Raw genomic sequence first — 20,476 nt, 5'->3', positions numbered from 1 at the left:
TAGAACACAGGACCTAAAAATCACTACAGAAACTGTGGTTGTTCAGATAAAGAAGTGTGACCGGAAAGACACATTTTCTAGTCCTCAGTTATATAAAAGAGAACAAGGAAAAGAGAGGTCAGTCAATGTTCAATGTCTATCGGTAGGATTCCTCTGTAACAAAGACTGCCCAGGCACCGGAAATAAGATTACTGGCACTGCCATCCTGAGGCAACTGTTGAAGGCTGAAGAAAAGGTCTGTAACATGTTCCTTTCTTCACAGTCAATGAGTTCCCAACTCCTACCAGAGCCACATGACAATCCGCAGCCTTCTACTCCATGCCTTTCTGCATGCTACTTGACTAATATAACTCTGTTCCTCATAGTCGCCTACACAAGACTAAATGTCCTCTACTTTTGACAATTTCTTCCAATTTGCCATCATCACTAGATACAACTTTGGCTTTTTCAGTTTCTGTGCCAAGATTTTAATTGAAAGAATTCTCCCTAACTTCACTCTTGATTCCCGTCTTCTGTCATCATTACATGTCACCAGTTTCATACTGGGCAATGTTTTAGTCCCCTTACAATACAACTGCAAACACCCCTTCTGATATGGTACCAATAGCTTTACCTTTTCCCAGGTTGGATTTCCGACCTTTCGCATTTCTTGACTGTAAAACATTAAATTACCAACTAAAATTCTAACACAATCAGATGTCACCTACCCTTTGGCAAGCCTGTGCTGAACATGATCTGATTTTTAACTGCATGTACTACTTCCTTCCTTCAAAACTCATCCTAAAGACCTGAACGTTATCACAATCTAGGTAAGAACACGTCAGCAACTGTTCAGACCACTACTCAGTCCTACATATGGATGATGAGAAAATAAGCTGCCTGCTCAAATGGGTGTCTACAAAGCTTTAGTATCCAAAGTATCTGATGGTATTTTTAAAACTGCAGGATAGAAATGATGCTGTTATCCAACATGAGGAGAAAGCTGACTTTTTCATTCACCTCAAGTTTTTAGAGCATGGAAAGTACCCTATCTCTTTATTCCAGAATCAACAGCCTTACAAAAATCAGTAGCAAAATACTGCTTTCATCTTCAGAGCATACCTAGGTAGCTAATCTCAACCCTTCTCCTTAGAATTTTACCACGATTTTCCCTGGATTTCTCCCATTATGGCTGAAGATCCCTTTGCTATTTTTTCTGCAAGCTTTAATTTGGGTTGACTTAAGGAAATTTTAATTTATTCCCTACACTTTCTAATTTCTCTTAAAGGATATGGGCAGATGGCATCTCCCAAACACATCTGGAGTGCTTTAAAACATTTCTTCATCCCCACCTTGTCACCCGCTTCCACAGATATAACCACATACATACCTGCACTACTGGAGTTAATGTGAGCATTTCCTAAATCAATGGATTCATCTGAAGACGCGAACATACAATTGGAACTAAACTCACTTTGCCTGAAGCAGATTATGAAGTTCTCCCACACAACATTCTGACAATAGACTAGTGTCTTCTCGAAGAGCTGGAAACTAGTTTTATCCTATCGTGGCACCACATGCCAATGAAGGTCTATACACAGCCTAAAGCAGATATACTCACTGATCCTTTTTTCCTTACTTTCTATGTTCTCATTATCCACCCAATTAATTAGAACCCTGAATTTACTTTTAATGCCCTTTCTTCCATTATCAGTTACCCAAACAAGTATAAAGAAACATTCCCTTTTGTTTGCACATATTCTATGTGGTCAGAAAGACTGGAGGTTACTACATAGAGGAATTCAATTGGTCTAATGTAATTAATAGCATTTATACCCAAATTGGTAATGAGCAGCTTTCAGCAACAAACTCTCCAATACCACTACAGATGGGAGATCTGATCAGACCTCAGAAAGCCAGAACTGCTCCTACTGTATTTACATTTTCTGTTCTTAAACCTTAATTTCTTTACTTTTTATTCACACGTGGGATTTTGTTCAATGCAAAATTCCTTGCTTTCCTACCTTTAGAACCTCTGGAACACCACTTGTACAGCATTTCAAATCCACCATCTTTATATCTCTGAACTGCCAACACCCTTCATGAAAATAAGGACGCTTTCCTGTGAATTGCTACATTTTGAAGACAGGCCGCCTACCTTTCTGGAGTCTGAATGTTATCTAAGTCTTCTATGTCCAGTACCATCTGCTGGGATTCTTCCTTAGCTGCTTCTGTTTTTTCTTCAGCTAATTTTAAATAGGCTCGAACAACATCCTCCAAAGATTTGATGTTCACCTACGTCAAAGGCAGAAAATGGGAAGATGTTGGCACCCACAACAGGCAGCAAGTTTTAAAACGTAAATGCTGCAAACCCAGGAACATCTGTAAGGCAGGTTAGCTCTAACTCAAAACCAGTCAGTTACTTTTAGTTCCTATCAGCTGACATATACCATGCTTGCTACAAATACAATCATAAATAAATAGAAGCCATACCTGCTGGCAAATATTCTTGTACTGGTAGAGACCTTCTTTTGCCAGGTGGCTCTTGCGGAGATCCACACAGAGCTCCAGGTATTTCAGCATAATCGGCTCGTGGATTTTCTGCCATGTTCGGTGTTTTTTGCTTTTCATAACATCATAGAGAACATCAAGGGCAGGTTGCTTTTTGCCAACCTCAAGGAATTCTGGAAGTAAAAACCAGTTAGTAAAAGATTTGCAAACCAAAAGATGCATGTTATGCTCAACAGTGTAAACTTCAAAGAATTTAATCAACTCTAATCAAAGTTCATTGATGGTTTGATTTATTTGCCCATAACAAAACTGGTGGCAAAGGCAACTACAGTGACTTTCAATGACATAAATGGCAAATGAATGCCATTAACATGAAGATTTCAGGACAGCAGAGATGTCTCCATCCACCGAGGTGTGATTGCGCACTTCATATGTATTAATAAAGTACACACATCCAGTTTTCAAGCTAGTTACATCAAGAAGGACAAGGAAGACACACCATGAGGCTTGTAGTACAGGACACACCAATATCATTCAACAAGATGCAAACTACCCAGTGAATGGCTTTAAAAAAAAGTCATGCCCAGGAGGAAAAAAAGGAGGAAAAATAAGGAAACAAACTTCACTCAGAAACCTTGTTCAATTTTTTTCCTCATTTTAGAACCATCTCTAGACCATGAGAGTGGTTTCGAGATTCAGTTTCTAGAGCAGTTCTACTAAAAGCTATTACAGGCCAATTAAAGAGTCGGACATCTTTTAAAACCCTGCTGCTGAAAGCAGTGCCCCATTTACTCATTCCCTAAGCCCCTGCTCTTACCAACAGCATCTCTCAGCACCACAGCATCTTCCATCTCTGATAATACCACATGCTCTGCTCAGTACAATATAGTAAACCATTCACCCAGTAAATACTAAAGCAGCACAGCCAGCTACCAGTATACACACAGGCACTGCACAGAACCTACCCTTAAGAAGTTAAACAAATGAAACACCCAGAATGGGAAGCAAACAGCTTTAAAAGATAAAGAGAAGTCAAGTACAGGTAAAAGGAAATATGTATGCTCTTACAGGGGGAGGAGTGGAGTCAGAACTCCCTGTACTCTGGAAATCACTACATTCCTAAAGAAATTATGGCACCAGGGATTAAAGCAGGGGCCTGCTCAAGGTGCTCGGACATCAGACAGAGCTTCTGACCTTTGGAATCTCAGTACAGAAACCATGCTGCTGCTTTCAAAATACACTTTTAGCCATGGCTAAAGATGGCTAAAATATGTATTTTGAAAGCAGCAGCACAGTTTTCATTTCAGGATCAGAGCAGTATGTATTTGGAGCTGAGTTTATGTAAATAATGAGTTTGCATAAGATGAGCAAGTTCCTTTCCAACGAAAACAAGTGTTACATTCAGATCTAATTCAGTTTAAAGTATTCAGCAGCATTTTTTTTTTTACACATCAAGGTGATATCAATAAAGTTATGTTCCATCCCATAATTTACACTGTTATTCTATTTCTGCTTTGAAGACAATTACTGATCAGCTTTACCATTTTTTACTTCTGAAAAGAAACTTGAAAGGCAAGTTTCACCTTGCACCAATGCCAGCGCCAGGCCAGGCTACTCCAACCACAGCTCTCCGTGGGCAATAACAACTGGACAAAGCGCAAAATTCACTCATACTGCTCTGAAACTTCTCATTAACTCTGGGTAAGCAAGTTCTTACAAGTCAGTCACATAATGAAGGCTAATTTAACAGACACTGTAGTAAAAGCACATAAAAAGTGAACCTGAAGACTCAAATACACCATGCCTCGCAGTAGGAACTTTAAGTTATGGAAACTAAGATTGTAACAGACTAAATGCAAAGCCTTAGTCCTGAATGGTTATTAAGATTACATTCTGTTATACCACTTAAAATGCTAACAGGTATTCAAAACACCAACTGAAACTCCAAGTGGTCAAGACCTAGCTAATACACACTGACAACTCACCTACTGCTACCCAAAAATACCAAATTAAGCTATATTTTCTATCTGAGAAAATTTACATTGTTTCAGAAGGTGAAGATGTCATTATCCAGTATCTCTGAAAGACAGCAAGCTCTTATCTGTAATAATACTCCCAAAAAGTTGCATTACATCCTTGACTAGAAAGCAATGCCAAATATTAACACTAAGAATCCCAGACTGGTTTGGGTTGGAAGGGACCTTAAAGCTCATCCAGTTCCAACCCCTGCCATGGGCAGGGACCCCTTCCACTAGAGCAGCTTGCTCCAAGCCCCTGTGTCCAACCCTGGCCTTCAACCCTGCCAGGGATGGGGCAGCCACAGCTTCCCTGGGCACCCTGTGCCAGCGCCTCAGCACCCTCACAGGGAAGAGCTTCTGCCTAAGAGCTCAGCTCAGTCTCCCCTCTGGCAGGTTCAAGCCATTCCCCTTGGCCTGTCCCTACAGGCCCTTGTCCCAAGCCCCTCTCCAGGTTTCGTGCAGCACCTTTAGGCACTGGAGCTGCTCTAAGGTCTCCCCTTCAGGAGCCTTCTCTCTTCTCCAGGCTGACCCAGCCCAGCTCTCTCAGCCTGGCTCCAAAGCAGAGCTGCTCCAGCCCTCTAAGGGTTGGCTTTGACCTACATTTACCATTTATAAGGAAAACCAGCCTTTCTTATGTATCTTTACATATTTACAATCATTCAAGCTCTTCTTACTTCCAAATATCTGCTATGTACGTTGAGGACACTGAGAACCTGAAGCATAAATTGCTGCTAAATGCTCACCTAAACCTTACCTATAAATCACAAACACTGGAACTCTGGAAACACGCCAAATGCTCCAATTTGACACGTCTGTTTAACATTAAACTGCTTCCTGCAACATACAATCTGCCTTAGGTACAACTTCTCACATCTTTATTATACTTGGCCATGGTGAGAGTGGGTTTGCAAGGCTTGACACTGTCAAGTGAGAACTGATAAGGTTTGTCCAGAGAGCACTCCTTTCAGTTCCAATCCTTCAGTTCTACTCTACCCCTTCAGTTTGTCAGAACAGAGATGTGAATTTAAAGCTAGTCTCCAATACCAGCAAAGCAACAATAAAATGCCATGCTCTAGCAATGTGACTGGCTCACCAAGTACAGCTTACTCTATCCAAGAATTCGTAAGCTTAATAAAGCTCATATACTGTATGTGCATTGTTCCCAGTAAAAGGACTGCTAAAATACAACTCCATCTTTGGAAGCTGACTGAAGCTGATTTTATCTTTGGTCTTCTTATCTTTGTGGAATGATTTTTACAGTAAGTTTTAGACTAGAAATCCTAAAAATGTGCAGTAATTCAGTTACAATAAATCATACTCGAATTATGTACAGTCCCCAGACTACAGAGCCTCTTCAGATGTCATTTCAAGACTCATATACATCATCTGTAATTTCTGGATGTGTTCAAGTGTCATCCTGCAATCAGCCCCATGACAATTGAGGGTCTAAATGGTTTTGCTAAGTGTTTAAAATAGGATACTACTAAAAAAAAAGTGTCAAAGCCTTATATTTAGCTTGAGAGACCTGATAAATATATCCAGTCCGGCTTTGTATGTGGCAGTCTGTGAGCGATAACTACAGCGCTGTCCTCTGGATTCTATTCCTGGGCAAACTTACGCATCAGCCTGCGCAATGTTTAAGGAGTTTAATCATTTACATTCTCACCAGAGCCACATGAAGGCTGGTACTCCTAAACACGAAGTCCACAGAAGGCAGATCCCGCTTGGGATCTGACCCAGTTTTGAAATGACCCCGGATCGGCTGCGAGATGCGGGCCGGACACCTCATGCCAAGCCCCGGGCCAGCAGCGAGCCCCATCCCGGTTCGGAGAGCTCCCGCCGGGACGCAGGCTGAGGCGCCGCGGAGTCCGGGCCGTCCTGCCCTCGGCACGCAGATCCCGCCGCCGCGACCACCCCTTCACCCAGAGCCTGCCCCCGCGAGCGGCACAGGGGCCCCGGCGGGGAGAGGGAGGCGGAGCCGGGCCCGCTCCCCGAGGCCGCCGGGGCCTCGCCTCCGCCATGCGGTGCGGCCGACGCCGGCAGGCCTCGGCCCTTTTCCCACGGCAGGGAAGCGCGGCGCCGCTCGCAGGCGGCCTCTCCCCAGCGTCAGAGAGGCGCCGGGCCTTGGGGCCGGCGGAAGGGCTTAGGGGGCGGGTACGACCCGACCCGGCCCGGCCGTGGGCAGAGGAGCGGCGCACGCTGCCCGTCGCGGCGTGGAGGGGGAAGCGAACCGGCGGGAGGGTGGTGGTGTGGGGGGCGGCCTGCACTGACCGTTCGCCCGCTTAAGGGCATTCTCGGGCCGCTGGAAGTACACCGGCATGATGGCGGCGGCCTCTCCTCACAGGGCGGCGGCGGCGGCGGCTCGCTCCGTGCTCCAGCCAGGCAGCCTGCGAGGCCGGAAAGGGAGGGCAACCCCGCGCCCGCGCGCACTGACGCCGGCGGAAGCGGAAACCCCTCCCGGTGCACGGGTGGGGCTGGGGAGCGTGGGGCGGGAATGGCCGCCGTGGGGAAGCGCGGTGGGGAATGTCCAGCACTGGAGGACTGAGTCGGAGTCGGTCGGAGCACCGGGGCGCTCGGTGAGCCGTTAGCGCAGAGCCGTACTGTGGCTGGTTTCCGTGGTTGGTGCCGCGGTGACATCCCGTGCTGCGGGTTAACTCTAAGTCGATGCAGAAGGAGGGTTTTCTTCCTGGGCAGTGTGCGAAAGCGAACGGCGTCCTGGGCAGCATCAAAAGAATCGTGACCAGCAGCTCACGATTACAGCAGCTTCCAGTATGTAAAGAGGCTACAAGAAACCTGAAGAGGGGCTTGGGACAAGGGCCTGTAGGGACAGGCCAAGGGGAATGGCTTGAACCTGCCAGAGGGGAGACTGAGATGAGCTCTTAGGCAGAAGCTCTTCCCTGTGAGGGTGCTGAGGCGCTGGCACAGGGTGCCCAGAGAAGCTGTGGCTGCCCCATCCCTGGCAGTGTTCAAGGCCAGGTTGGACACAGGGGCTTGGAGCAAGCTGCTCTAATGGAAGGTGTCCCTGCTATAAACAGATGAGCTTTAGGGTCCCTTCCAACCCAAAGCATTCTAGGATTTTGGGAGCTAGTCATCAAGTAGGCTGAGTCTTTGCTCCTCACAACTTGTTGAGCTGGTTCAGAAATTGTACTGTGAGGCAGTTAAGAACTTGCAGAAGGGCCCTTCTGTGTGCACATGGTCACTGTCAGCTGCAGGTTTCATTAGTCTGAAAAATCTGGGAAGCTCTGAGAGGAACTCAGCCATTCCTCTTAAGAGCAATAGTAATAGCAATATTAATGAGTGTACATGTGATAACTATTAGGGCCAGTGTGTATTTTTCAAAGCCACTGATGTGATTATTGGTGTATGGAGAGAGAATGGAAGGTGCATAAGTGCAAATTCCTGTAATGGTGGCAACAAACGCAGTACAACAGCAGCAAGTGACTGGGTGACTAATGGGCTATTTTGGATGAGTAAACACCCGCACAGCAGGCCGCGTGAGGCAGGGGTGTGTACCTCTGCAGCTGCATCATCGATGCCATGGTGATCGTAGCTGGGACCCTCTGCAGACCTGGCTGCCTGATGCTGGTTCCTTAAATATATCCCAAGTATGAGTTTTCAAAAAACATGAAGCTGGATGGAGAGGATGAATTCATGATTACTTAACACTGCCTGCTCCCTCTTTGGAGTTTCTGGTTTGGTGCATTTCTTTCTTTATTCTTGTAACTTGGTTTCTTTTTGTATCCAGTTCACATCAACCATCTTGCTTGGCCACCAGAAGGCTTCATAACCATCATGCAACACATGTAAAACTTTAATGGTGGTTTGTAATCACAGGACCACGTAATTAAGGCCAGCCAAATAACTTGGGTAATCTGCAGCTAGAGCCACCTGAACAAGAATATATATGATCGTTATTCCACAGAGTCAGGTCAACCAAAAATCAGGTATCTACATCTGGGGTAATGGGCACAAGTTACTCCTGGGACACAACAGGAAGGTTTCTCACAATGGAAATAATCAGCTGTTGGAATAATCTCTCCAGGGAAGTGATGGATTCCCCAGAGTTGGACTCTTAAGATTCAGCTGGACAGGGTACGTCCAGTCTAGGCTATGCTTTGCCCAGAAAGGTTATACCAGAGGATCCTTGAGGACCCTTCCAACCTGGTATTCTATGATTCACAGTTTATTGCTAAAACCCAAATAGTTAAAGCTAAGAACAACAAAGACACAGTCACTGTATGGAAGCTTTAGCACCATGAGGGTATCCATGTAACACTGATCCCTTTCCACTCTATTGCATGAGCGTCCATTCTAGAGTAAAACGTGGTGGTGAGGGAAGCAATTTTGCTTTTTCAGGCTCTCTTCACTTGGGATTTTTTGCATGTCCTTGTGTCCTTTGGTACCCCTCTGGGGCCCAGTGACTGGTACTGCACACAGTGTCCACCATCAGGCCACATATTGATTTATACTATGGTATTTTGAGTACTGCCTGCACTCTGAACTGTCTGTGGCAGCCTGGTTGGTTCTGTTTCAAACCACATCTGTCCAGTCAGTAGAGACCTCATTAAGCTATTTATAGTGCTGAACAAGTCTTTATAAAGTTAATTTAAAAGTCTGTCTGATGAGTACCAGACACCACCTAACAGCATCTGCAGGCTGCCCATGCCATGTCACTGAAGCCAGTGCCTGTCCCAATACCCTGCAGTGGGGTCACCCAGTCTCCGGCAGGGAACCACAGGTTTGCTGCCCAGTATTTACTGCTGGTTTACAGCAGCATTTGCCATTTGAGAGCTCACTCCAGTTTTGAATCTCTCTGAAGTTCCTGAAAGCTTTCCAGGCTTCAATGAAGATGATTTTTTATCAGAAGCAGCTTTTATGGTCTGACTCCTCATGTCTCTTTTCACAAGGCAGCTAAGTATATTGAATATGTGTGTTTTAACCTTATGAAAATTGTATCATACCCTTGAGTGTGTTCCCCATCCAGGTGTGATCCTTGACAGGACTGGCCTATCTCCAGAACTCCACATTTTCTTTAGACACTTCTGATGTTCCTGTAGTTATCCCAGGTAATTCGGAGTTTATTCTTCCTCATCAGTGTCTGCTCTGGACCATTAGCATGCTATGGCTGCCGTATGGGGTATTCAGGTTCATCCAGACTTGAAAATAAGATGGGCTAATTCGCAAATAAACTTGATGTGCAGTTACACAGGAATTGCCATTGTGCTCTATGAATGTTCCCCACCTTACTTGGGCTGGCTTTCACAGACAAACCAGTCTTTATGTGCATTACGCCTGTATTTGGGTGGAAACTGGATTGAGAGCAGCCCTGGGGAAAAGGTCTTGCTGGTATGGGTTGATGAGAAGCACAGCGTGACCTGGCATTGTGCTGGGCTGCATCAGAAGGTGCATGAGCAGCAGTCGAGGGAGGGGATCCTGCTCCTCTGCTGTGCTCTTGGGAGACCCCCCCCTGCAGCCCTGATCCAGCTCTGGGGCAGCAGCACAAGAGGGACGTGGAGCTTTGGAGCAAGGCCAGAGGAGGCCACGGAGATGCTGTGAGGGCTGGAGCAGCTCTGCTCTGGAGCCAGGCTGAGAGAGCTGGGCTGGGGCAGCCTGGAGAAGAGAAGGCTCCTGAAGGGGAGACCTTAGAGCAGCTCCAGGGCCTAAAGGGGCTGCAGGAAACCTGGAGAGGGGCTTGGGACAAGGGCCTGTAGGGACAGGCCAAGGGGAATGGCTTGAACCTGCCCGAGGGGAGACTGAGATGAGCTCTTAGGCAGAAGCTCTTCCCTGTGAGGGTGCTGAGGCGCTGGCACAGGGTGCCCAGAGAAGCTGTGGCTGCCCCATCCCTGGCAGTGTTCAAGGCCAGGTTGGACACAGGGGCTTGGAGCAAGCTGCTCTAGTGGAAGGTGTCCCTGCCTGTGGCAAGGGGCTGGAACTGTATGAGCTATGAGGTCCTTTCCAACCCAAACCAGTCTGGGATTCTACGGTTCTGTGACTGCGGCCCTTCTTTAGGGCTACGTGACTTCTGGCCGTGACTTAGGGAAGCAATTACCCTCAGACCCTCTCCTTTCGGATCAGATTCCTCACAAGCAGTGTCACCACTCTCGCTTGGGAGGGGGGGGGGCTCAGAAATGGCGGCAGGCGCTGAGGGGACGCGCGGCGGGCGGGGCGGGGTGGGGCGAGGCGGGGCCTGCGGAGGGCGGAAGGCGGCGGGGCCGGGTGGGAAGATGGCAGAGCCGGAGCCGCAGCTGCTGCTGGCCGTGGGGCTGATCGGTGAGGGCCCGCCCGGGCCGGGGCCGCGTTGGGGTGGGGGGGCTGCCGGGAGGGCCGGCCCAGGGCCACGGGTCGGCGGGGGGTGCTGGTTAGTGGTGACCCGGCGAGCAGGGCCTGTCCCGGCCGGGCGCTGTCAGCCTGAGGTTGTGCCAAGGGGTGGGGGTTCGGTCTGGCTGTTACAGAGCTAAACCGTGCACAACTCAGGCAAAGTGCCTTAAATTCACGGCTTCTGGGGTTTCTGTGTGAAATCAGAAACAGGAAAAGGGGGAGAAATCATAAATAGGCTGGTCTGGGTGCTTGCTGGTCAATACCTTGCTCATAGGGATGCCTATTCACACTGCTGGTGCTTACTTGACCTGGTCAAGCAGGTCAAAAGGGGATGTTTATTAACACTTAAAACTCGTAGCACAAGCGCTGCTCTGCAGTTTGAACCATAGTGGCAGAACTGGATATCTAGGGTCAGGGTAAGGTGGAATTTTAATCGAATTCCAGGAAACAAACCTGATTAACCCATCGATTTACTTCCTTGCTGCTGTTTGGCATTCTCACAGTGAACATCTTTCCACCATAGAAAAAGACACCAACGGAGATGCTTTGTGGGTTTGGTGTTATCCGTCCGTAACAGCTGAACTGAGGAGTCTGTTGCTGCGCAAGTGCTGCCTTACAGATGAAAACAAATTGCTTCATACCTTTGTATTTGGCCAGTATAAAAGGTCGTGGTTCTACATCACAACTGTGGAAGTTCAAGATTCTCCAGCCTTGAAAAAGGTAGGACTTGGCCAGCTGGTTTTTCAGTAGAATGCAGGGAAGGCTTCTGCAGAGCTTCCTCTGGCAGTTTAAACAGTGTTTCCTGTTGTATGCTGTGAGGAAGGGAAGGTATTTGAGGTTTTGTGTGCTCACGAATGCAGCTTTTACCCAGCTAACTAGTCCACTTGTCTCAGTTTTCACCCAGTCATATACTGGATGGAATTGCAGAGGGATTGAGATACTCATTACCCAGTATAGATTCTCTGCGTTAAAATGGTAATGCTGTTGTTTCTAATTACTGTGCTTTTCAAGTTCAGCATTTACGTTTGTTGGTTGTTTTTTTTTTTCAGAAAAAAACCCAAACCCAACAAAAAATCTTCCACAAAAGGTCTTCCATACTGTCCAAAAATCTTGTTTGTACAAGACTTGATGTTTTTTTTATTTAAAAGGTTGAGTTCCATAGGTACTTTCTTTGCCACTGCATTGATAACTGGAAGACTACAAATATGCTTTTATCTTCTATACTTCCCTGTTACGAAGATCATTAAATTCTGTTAGACTTATTCAAGGCTCATACTTCATTGCTGTATTGTTTAATAGGAGGATAATGTGGTAATTTTGCTTGCCCACAGCAGAACGTTGCTTGCCTTTCTCCTATGAACCTTAAAGATGTAAAAAAAATTAATAACACGATGTGCCCGAGTGCTGTCTCCAACAGTGGGAGATGCTATTTGAGTTAGACATGTGAGCCTGGTCATTGCGTGCACACTTTTAGCCTTACATTGTGCCTGCCCACAATCAGTGGATTAAGGAAGTTTAAGAGTATTTCTGTTCGTGGGCCTGCAATCCATGGTTGCTTTTTTTCCAGTCTCTTTCTAAACGTATTGATGCTGTCTTCCTCCATAGCCTTCTTTGGCAACAAATTCAGGAAGATTCCTACTTGCTGTGGGGAAGAGAAATGTCTCTCTTCAAAATAAATCTTATGAGATTAAAGAAACACAACTCTTAGACAGCAGATTAAGCAAAAGATAGTATGTACTAGAGCTGACTCAGTGGAAATGAGTCACATCAGAAATCCCTTAACCAGACCTTTTCTGCAGTTAGTGACTTGGATCTGCTGCTACTGCTCACTTTTGGGTTTTAATTGAAACACCCTGGCAGAGTACTGTGGTAAGCTCAATAATGTGAAAAAGATGCTCATGTGGGGTCATTAAATATACCCTGTGTTTTCCTGTGTGTGTTTCTCACCCAGGTGACCCACTTCTCCATTGTTCTGATGGCCAAAGACTTCAATCCAGAGAAATATGCAGCCTTCACTAGGATACTTTGTAGGTCTGTATAAAAGCTGTTGTGGGATACTGCTGTGTGCATGTTGAGCTATTACTAAAGCAAAAGATTCAGTTGCATTGTGTTGGGTTTGCATTTCGTCTAACAATCTGCTGGAAACTCAGTCCTATAAACTCTGGATCCCGTTCTATAAATCCTTGATCTGAGCTTAACTTGGGTTCATGCAGTAAGCATTGGGTGAATGTCAGATGCCCAGTAGGCTTTAACGTGTCTTCTGCAGACATACACCACCACCCACCTATTAGTTTTCTCTGAGAGCATACTTTTACCAAGTATAAACATTTGGGAAGAAGTCACTGTGTAGTCAGAGGTTGGCAGCTTACATCTGTTCATAACATCTTTACTAAGGATATTTCTTGTAGCTCCTCCGACCTCCACTGCATCTGGGGATGCTTTTGCTTTTTCTGTAGGAAAATGAGAACCGTCTGCACCTCGAGGTCTGTGGCTTGTGTCTTCCTTCCTCTTCCAACCAGACTGCTGTCTTCTTCCCTTCTCTCCTCACTTTCCTCCATGTCCCCATTCTCATGATCTTTTATCTGCATCTTTCTTTGCTTTTCCTTCAGTTCCCAAGCTAGTTGGGTCCTGGCTGTTGATACTGAGAGTGTTCCCTGAGATACTGCAATTAATTAGATGCAGTTGTAAGGTTATTGTATGTACTTGGTATGCTGTCAGGCTTACCAGTTCTGTAGAGTAATGAAAAACTGAGGTTGTTGGTTTTCACTGACACATGAAATACTTGCATTCATTGTGGATCACATTAATGCTGATCTATCAGCTAGTACTTCTTTCCAAATCCAGGATGGAATCCTCTAAACATAACTGAGTTTCAAATGTGACACAGCTTTGTGTTAAAGCTTATAAGGAAAATATGTAGTTGAGAGCTTCAGTGCTGCTTCTGAAGTACCTTAACATGTAAAATAGGTTATATTGTCTCTCTGCTGTCTGTAAGACAGCTAAAAGCACGTGGGGGTGTATTGGTGTGTGGTTGTTTTGTGTTGGTTTTGTTTTATTTTAAATTGGTATCAAGGACATGTTTATATTTTTCTTTGGTCATTTAACAAAGAGTACAGAAGAATGTCTAATGATAAAAATGGGTAAAGAATACAAAACTTACCTGGTGACATGGGGTGCATAGAATAATAGGGTAGGTGTAGTAGTTGCTTTTACATAAAGCAGGTACTTTCCAAGTCTGCAAAGAATCCTTAGTCTGGACACCTGCTTACTCCTTTGTTCTGTTTCTGTGTTGGTAAATTGTTGATCCTTTCCTCAAATAGAAGCTCAAATGAAAATACAGGGAAGTTTTTTATCCTAAAACACAGACATGGTTTGGGTGCATGTTGTAAGACTGCTAGCTTAGTATTTAAAATCTCAACAGGTGTCCAGAGTAAGAATTCTTGGCAATAACATTGCTATTTGTGATATTGTGGTTTGATTTTTGTGTTCATATATCTGCTGGTACTGATTGTAATCAGAACTCTGGACTCTCTTCTTTTCACACAGAATCTACCTGAAGCACGGAAGTCCAGTTAAGATGATGGAGAGTTATATTGCAGTCCTTACAAAGGGCATCTGCCAAAGTGAAGAAAATGGATCTTTCCTCAGCAAGGATTTTGATGCTCGGAAGGCTTATCTTGCTGGTTCCATCAAAGGTTATTTAATACCCAAAGTCTCTCTTCTGATTTCTTTTGTACAATATGAAATACAGTCCAGTTTTCATGTGCATTTCAAGTAAACAGTGTTAACAGTATTATCCATGCTGTTGTCATTAAGCTTCTTCAAAAAAACAAATGCTAACATCAGCATGTGTGTCTTCTGTAAAATATTTTTCCCTTTTTTCTAGATATAGTATCTCAGTTTGGAATGGAAACAGTTATCTTGTATACAGCACTGATGTTAAAGAAGAGAATTGTAGTGTACCATCCTAGAATAGAAGCTATTCAGGAGTTTACCAGGTACTTTATCTGTCCCTACCCACCCTCAAAAGTCCAACATATTTGAACCTTCTTTGAGAGAAATGCCCATATTTTAAGGAGAAAAGCTTTCTTAAACCTGTTTATTGGAATCCTGATACATTCCTCTTAAGCATTTAGTCATGTTTTTGTCAGAGAAGTTTAACTGTAGAATGAGCAATAAGCTCTGCTTGCACTGATAGTACAAATCTCTTTAATTCATGTATCTGCATGCCAAATGAGACCTAGCCAGACTAGTTCTTCCTTATGCATTTAATATTATGAAACTATAATTCATATAAGTTTGTCAAGTGTCAACCTAATTTCCCCAGGACTTTGCCCGCTTTAGTGTGGCATCGGCAAGACTGGTCAATTCTTCATTCATATGTACATCTAAATGAGGAGGAAGTGGAAGCCTTAAAAGCCTGCACAGGTAGGGAGAATTTATTCATCAAAAAATAAAACTTAATTCAGTTTCTATTTCTGCAAGTTCTTGCACCAGTGCTCCTTGGGTGGAGAAATACAGTTATTTTGCTGCTAATGCTATTGTTCCAAGTTAAACAGCATCACTTTCTTTAGAAAAGGCAAATGGACTAACCAGGTCTGTTAGAAGATGAGGAGTTAATCTGGTGTTTCATGTTGGATCTGCATCGGTCCACTCCTAATCACAGGTGCAAAGCAGCTTTGAGACTTTTCTGATGTTGAGATCAGAGGGATTGAATGTCTCACTGCTGGACAGAACCAGCTCACTTTAAATAAGGTACTTTAGTACCCAGCTTCTACACAGAGCCAGTAACTGAATTTTAGGTTTTTTCCTCTTTTCTTTTTTTTTCCCCAGTTTCTAACTCTTTAACTTCTGTATTTTTATTCTGATTGCTGCCAGTGAATTGTCTGGCTCCTGCTCACAGGTAGACTTGACCATCTCTGTAGGAGTTTGATCTGTGTGACATGATGCTGTGTGTGCATAGTACTTAACATATAATCCAGGAAGAGGCCTTTGGTGTATGCAAAGATTAGCACATAATGTGATAATTAAGCGGCTTCCCTACACAGAGTAATGAGCAAGAAGACTACTCCTCTTCAGCGTTTCTGCTGCATTACCAAGAGTGCTTGTTTCAGTTCTCAGAATATCTTCCACAGAGAAAAGCTGCTCTAAGTTTGCTCCCCTGGCATGCTATAAATAAGATCTGCTGGGTTTATTCCTCTGTTCCAGTCTAATACTGACTTAGTGACAAGGAGCTCCAGAATTCAGATTCTTTTAAAGAGGAACTTCAGTGACTTTTTCATTTCCAAATGAATAATTTTAGTAGCAGGGTAGGGAGAGAATTTAAAATGTCAAATCAATAACCTTTTGATACTGCAATTAGTGTTAGTTCAAGGCAATCTCAGAAGCTGATTTTTAAGCTTCTGCTGGACATGCTTGTTAAATGCTTGATAATGTGAAGAGAGCAACCTCCTGGGTCCAATGTGTGTCATGTCAGATATTCTCAGAACAGACATTAGGACTGTGTTTTTCTGCAGTGTTTTGGTTTTGTTCGTGAAGATCCTAATCTTGCCAAAATTCTGCTCCCTAGGTTACATTGCTGGATTCACAGATTCTGAAGTGAACAGCAGACCAGACCTCTACGATGTGTATGTGAATTTGGCAGATAGTGAGATCACCATTTCCCCCCTAGTCAAAGGTTGGTTGCTTTTTATAGTTTGGTTTTAGAGGCCTTTTATTCCAGAGTTGATAGTAATTGCTCAGCCTCGCTGCAGGTCAAGGATTCTTGATCCTTCTTCCATCCAGGTTCTGAAAAGTCAGCATGTAAGCTTCTGTCTTTCAGTTTTATTGATACCCTGGAACACTGGTGAAAGACTTGGGTTTAAACTTAAACAGGGGAAGTTCAGACTTTCAGCTGAATGCAGAGACATCACCTGAGTCTTTAGAATATATTGGGGATGATGTGAAAGCAAAGCTTGTATGTTGCTTGTCATCTTGCTGGTCCTCATCACCTGCTTAGGGCCACTTTTAGATGTAGACAGCTTGCCTGTGCTGGCATGGCTGTTGGTACAACAGATTACTGCCTTTACTGCTAGATTTCAAACATCAGTCATGAAGAAGACTCCTTATTTTGGCTTGTTATTCATACATATTTCTAGATACCACAGAAATGGTGATTTTGTGTGAATGTGTGCTTTGTTATTTTCCTTACCCAGAGGCAATGACAATGGGAAAACTTCACAAAGAAATCGGACAACTAATTGTTCAGTCTGCAGAAGACCCAGAGAAGTCAGACAGCCAAGTCATTAAGGTTAATATTGGAATTTTAAATTAAGTTAAATTCCTGTTATTGCTAAATCTTCGTGGAAGTGGGGGAGAGGAGGCAGATTGTCCCTGAGAACTAATATCTCCTGCCCTCTGCCTTTGCACAAATGAGCATTTTTATTCTTGATACAAGTTTTCAAGGATGACTTGGTTTATATTACCTCTTTGGTAACCACATTGCTGAATAAACTTCAGATATTGTATTGATTCTAAGACTTCAGCAAAATTAGTTTCCCAGGTTTATTCTACAAAGCATGTCTTTTGCTCAGCACCTTGTCAATAGCATCGTCAATACCTTTGAAAAAGTCCTACTGAGATACAGCTTATCAGCTGTAAAGCCTGATTTTTGTGATGTATCCAATATCTAATAGATTATTAGACATTCACAACTGAGCAGCTTAATCAAAAGAACTCAGTTAGGCCAGTGAGAGGAGCCTGTGGAGAGACTGAGCCTGTGGAGAGGCTGTGCTCCATTTATTCAGCATCACACACAGCGCTGTTGCAAGTTTGCCTTAAAATGAATGGGATCTTTATTTTCAATTCACTCTTTATCAATATTTTACTTTTAATCTGTATTGATCTTATTGGGTTTTGAGGTTTTTTAATAAATGTATGTTAAAGTATTAGAATTCTTAACACCATTGCTTGGTTTTCTGTTTTTCAAGGAGATTTCTCTGAAGACAAAAGAAATCCTGGCTACTTTAGCCTCGCTTACTGAAGCTTCTGATGGCAATGAAAAACCAACCCTGAACTCTGAGGCTCTGAAACAAAAGCGATTTCCACCAGCTACAGAAAACTTCCTATTTCATTTAGCAGCTGCTGAACAAATGCTCAAAATCTGATTTTTTGATGCACTTCAGTCTTATGGACCAATTCCAAAATACCGTCTTTGCCATACAGCTAGGTATCCCTGATATTTTATGTGGAAAAATTAAAGGTGTAAGAGTGAAGTCATATTTACCATGATAATGCAGAAAATTGGAGCTTGACTGGGAACATGCGGAGGCATATTTGGGAACATTCCTGATGTCATTATCTTTCCCAAGTATAATTTTGTATATATGGCTCCTGTATTTCATATCAGAACATGAGTGTATATACAAGTGACACGGGCCTGTGTGTCCAGGCTGTGCCAGACATGATTATAGTGGCTGTTTGTCCTGCAGGTTTCAGATGTCAGACAGCTCTGACTCGTCTTCCTGGGGTCTGGAACACAGGCTGTGGGTGTAAATCTAGTGCAGTTTGGATGTGCTGGTCTCTGCACAGGGGTACACTGAATGTGCAGTTGGGCTGAGTGTTCATTCTGGGCTTCCAGGTATGTGAGCCTGTCAGATTCTGCTCTTGCTCTGGACTGCCCCATACCTGGAAATCCCAAATAAATGGATGAGTTCTCTTCTTTCTACTTGAAAGTGTCTAGATGTAAAAAAGGATGCCTGAGAAAATCTGACCTGGTCGCCTTAGTATATAAAGGAAGAGGTATTTTAAAGCTCAGGTGGGAGTTAAGCACCTCTTTTGAACTCTTGCCTTAGAGTTTTTCCCCCCCTTTTACTCCCTCCCATGCCTCTAATGGAGGGAGAAGAGGACAGGATGACTGTATGTAACATGGGGCTTCTTTGGGGAGGGGGTCACAGACAAGCACAGCTTTACAGCTGAAGTCATGTAAGAAATTGGTGTTCTCAGCTGAGAAGATACCTGGCCACTCATCTCTGGTGCTTTTGACAGCAAACCAGATGAGTTAAAGCCTAATGGACTAGTGATGTTCAAATGGTTGGGTACCACAAGTAGAACATGAGCCTCTTAAACTGCTTGAGCTGTAACACAGGTACTGTCTGATGGTGCTCTGTGTAGACTAAATCTAGATGGAAACTTTTGAAGTGATAGTGAAAACTGGAAGATAGTTTAGAAAGAATTAAAATTTGCCTACTTGTTTGGTTGCATAGCCATAACTCAAGAGGTTTTTATTGTTCTTTCATTGAGCAGCCTGAAACTAACTGTTTTGTAATCTTCTGAGAAGAACTTAGAGCCTTTGTAGGGAAATACTGAGCCAATCCGTATTCCTTCAGAAATGGCCACAACAAATGAGTCAATTCTGCAGTAGCACTTTGGTTTAAGAACCCTTTTCCTGGCCTTTGTACAGCTAGCATGTGGTTTTACATAGAGATTTTTATACTTAGGATTAAAACTTTAGTAATCAATATTTATATTGATAAATAGCTGGATGTTTGCTATTCTGAAACTGGTAGAACTCCTCACTAACCATGTGCAATTGGTTTGAAAACAGGGGTGTCTTTTGCTATGTGTGATGCGTGAAGAAAATCTGTTTTGGAATGTGATTAAGGAACGTGGCATCTATATAGAAAATGGTGTTATTGCGGTCAGTAAATGAAGTGCTTCAGAATAACCCCCTATTTTCAGGGGTCTAAAATCCTACGTTAAACACTCCCTCTGCAGTTTAAATCCTGAACACAGAAGCACGTGCCTTTTTCCTTCTGAGAAGAATTCTGTAGTCACCTTTGGTTACCTGTATGTGCTCTGCAGCTTTTCTTTCTCCATTTGCTCATTAATGCTTTTTCTTACTGGTTTTTCTAATATTGCTGCTTCTGGTTTGAGACTTTTACAAGAGTTGGAAGAGCAGAACTGCAAAATGATGCTGAAAATTCCATTCAGGGCCTATTTGGAAGTTTTTCGCCAAGAAAAAGCGGAGTGCGCTTTCAGTCTTACCACCACCTTGTAACTGTGGAGAAATTCAATTTCTTCTTCACAGGAAGCTCCAGGTGTGTCGTTAAGGTAGTTTGGCTGTTAAGAGACAACCACAAAAAGCAGAGAAGCTCAGTTACAGATTAAATGTTGAATGCCTGGTTTGCTTTCTGGTTTGGAAACGTTCCAGTTGAAAACCTCTGTTTTATGGTAGATCTGTTGTGTGTGAAACCAATGAAATATGATTTTGCACTTAAGAAACTGGACTCGGAGCATGCTCATGCCTATTAAAAGAACCCTGAATAACCTGTCCCTTAATTTATGTGAATTTATTCTTGGATAGCTGTGAGCACTGAGTCATAGGCCTCAGCTCTTAGTTTGCCAATACTGGGGTCAAGCTACAGCTTGATGTTAAGGAGGTTGGAAAGAGTCTACTACATGGTCAACCAGTTTTGTCATCTGGGTTTTTTTGTTCCATGTTTTCTTAATGACTTTTGACACTGTTTCCTCTCAGGAAGTTTTAGAATAGGAAAATCTGAAGGGTCAGGAGAGGGAAGGATTTCTGCTTATTTCTCACTTCCCTTTCCCCAGGATGTGTACAAGCAGACTGTGTGTGCAGTTGCTGGTTTTGCAGTCAGATGACACAGATG

The 20,476-nt window shown here is 43.8% G+C and overlaps 2 protein-coding genes across 2 annotated transcripts in view; one reads left to right on the top strand and one right to left on the bottom strand.

Moving 5' to 3' along the window:
* EIF3A (eukaryotic translation initiation factor 3 subunit A) overlaps positions 1–6,941 on the bottom strand; it is a 35,092-nt gene extending 28,151 nt beyond the window's left edge. The window contains exons 1-3 of the mRNA XM_061364219.1: positions 6,780–6,941; positions 2,473–2,663; positions 2,138–2,274 (exon numbers count right to left, since the gene is read on the bottom strand). Of these exons, the coding sequence (XP_061220203.1) occupies positions 2,138–2,274; positions 2,473–2,663; positions 6,780–6,828 (377 nt within the window). The 5' untranslated portion in view covers positions 6,829–6,941. The remainder of the gene's footprint in view (positions 1–2,137; positions 2,275–2,472; positions 2,664–6,779) is intronic.
* A 3,781-nt stretch (positions 6,942–10,722) lies between these two features.
* DENND10 (DENN domain containing 10) lies at positions 10,723–20,135 on the top strand. The gene is made up of 9 exons (XM_061364218.1): positions 10,723–10,778; positions 11,350–11,546; positions 12,778–12,857; positions 14,373–14,521; positions 14,713–14,824; positions 15,154–15,254; positions 16,396–16,503; positions 17,021–17,115; positions 17,795–20,135. Exons 1-9 carry the CDS (start codon positions 10,733–10,735, stop codon positions 17,969–17,971), a joined length of 1,065 nt encoding a protein of 354 aa, XP_061220202.1. The 5' UTR covers positions 10,723–10,732; the 3' UTR covers positions 17,972–20,135.
* Positions 20,136–20,476: the final 341 nt, after the last annotated feature.

The sequence above is a fragment of the Neopsephotus bourkii genome, unplaced genomic scaffold, assembly GCF_033783945.1.
Source record: "Neopsephotus bourkii isolate Nb327-2 ecotype Australia unplaced genomic scaffold, CSIRO-AGI_Nbou_v1 NB_1189, whole genome shotgun sequence".
Taxonomy (NCBI): Eukaryota; Metazoa; Chordata; class Aves; order Psittaciformes; family Psittacidae; genus Neopsephotus; species Neopsephotus bourkii.
This window is presented reverse-complemented; position numbering and strand designations above follow the sequence as displayed.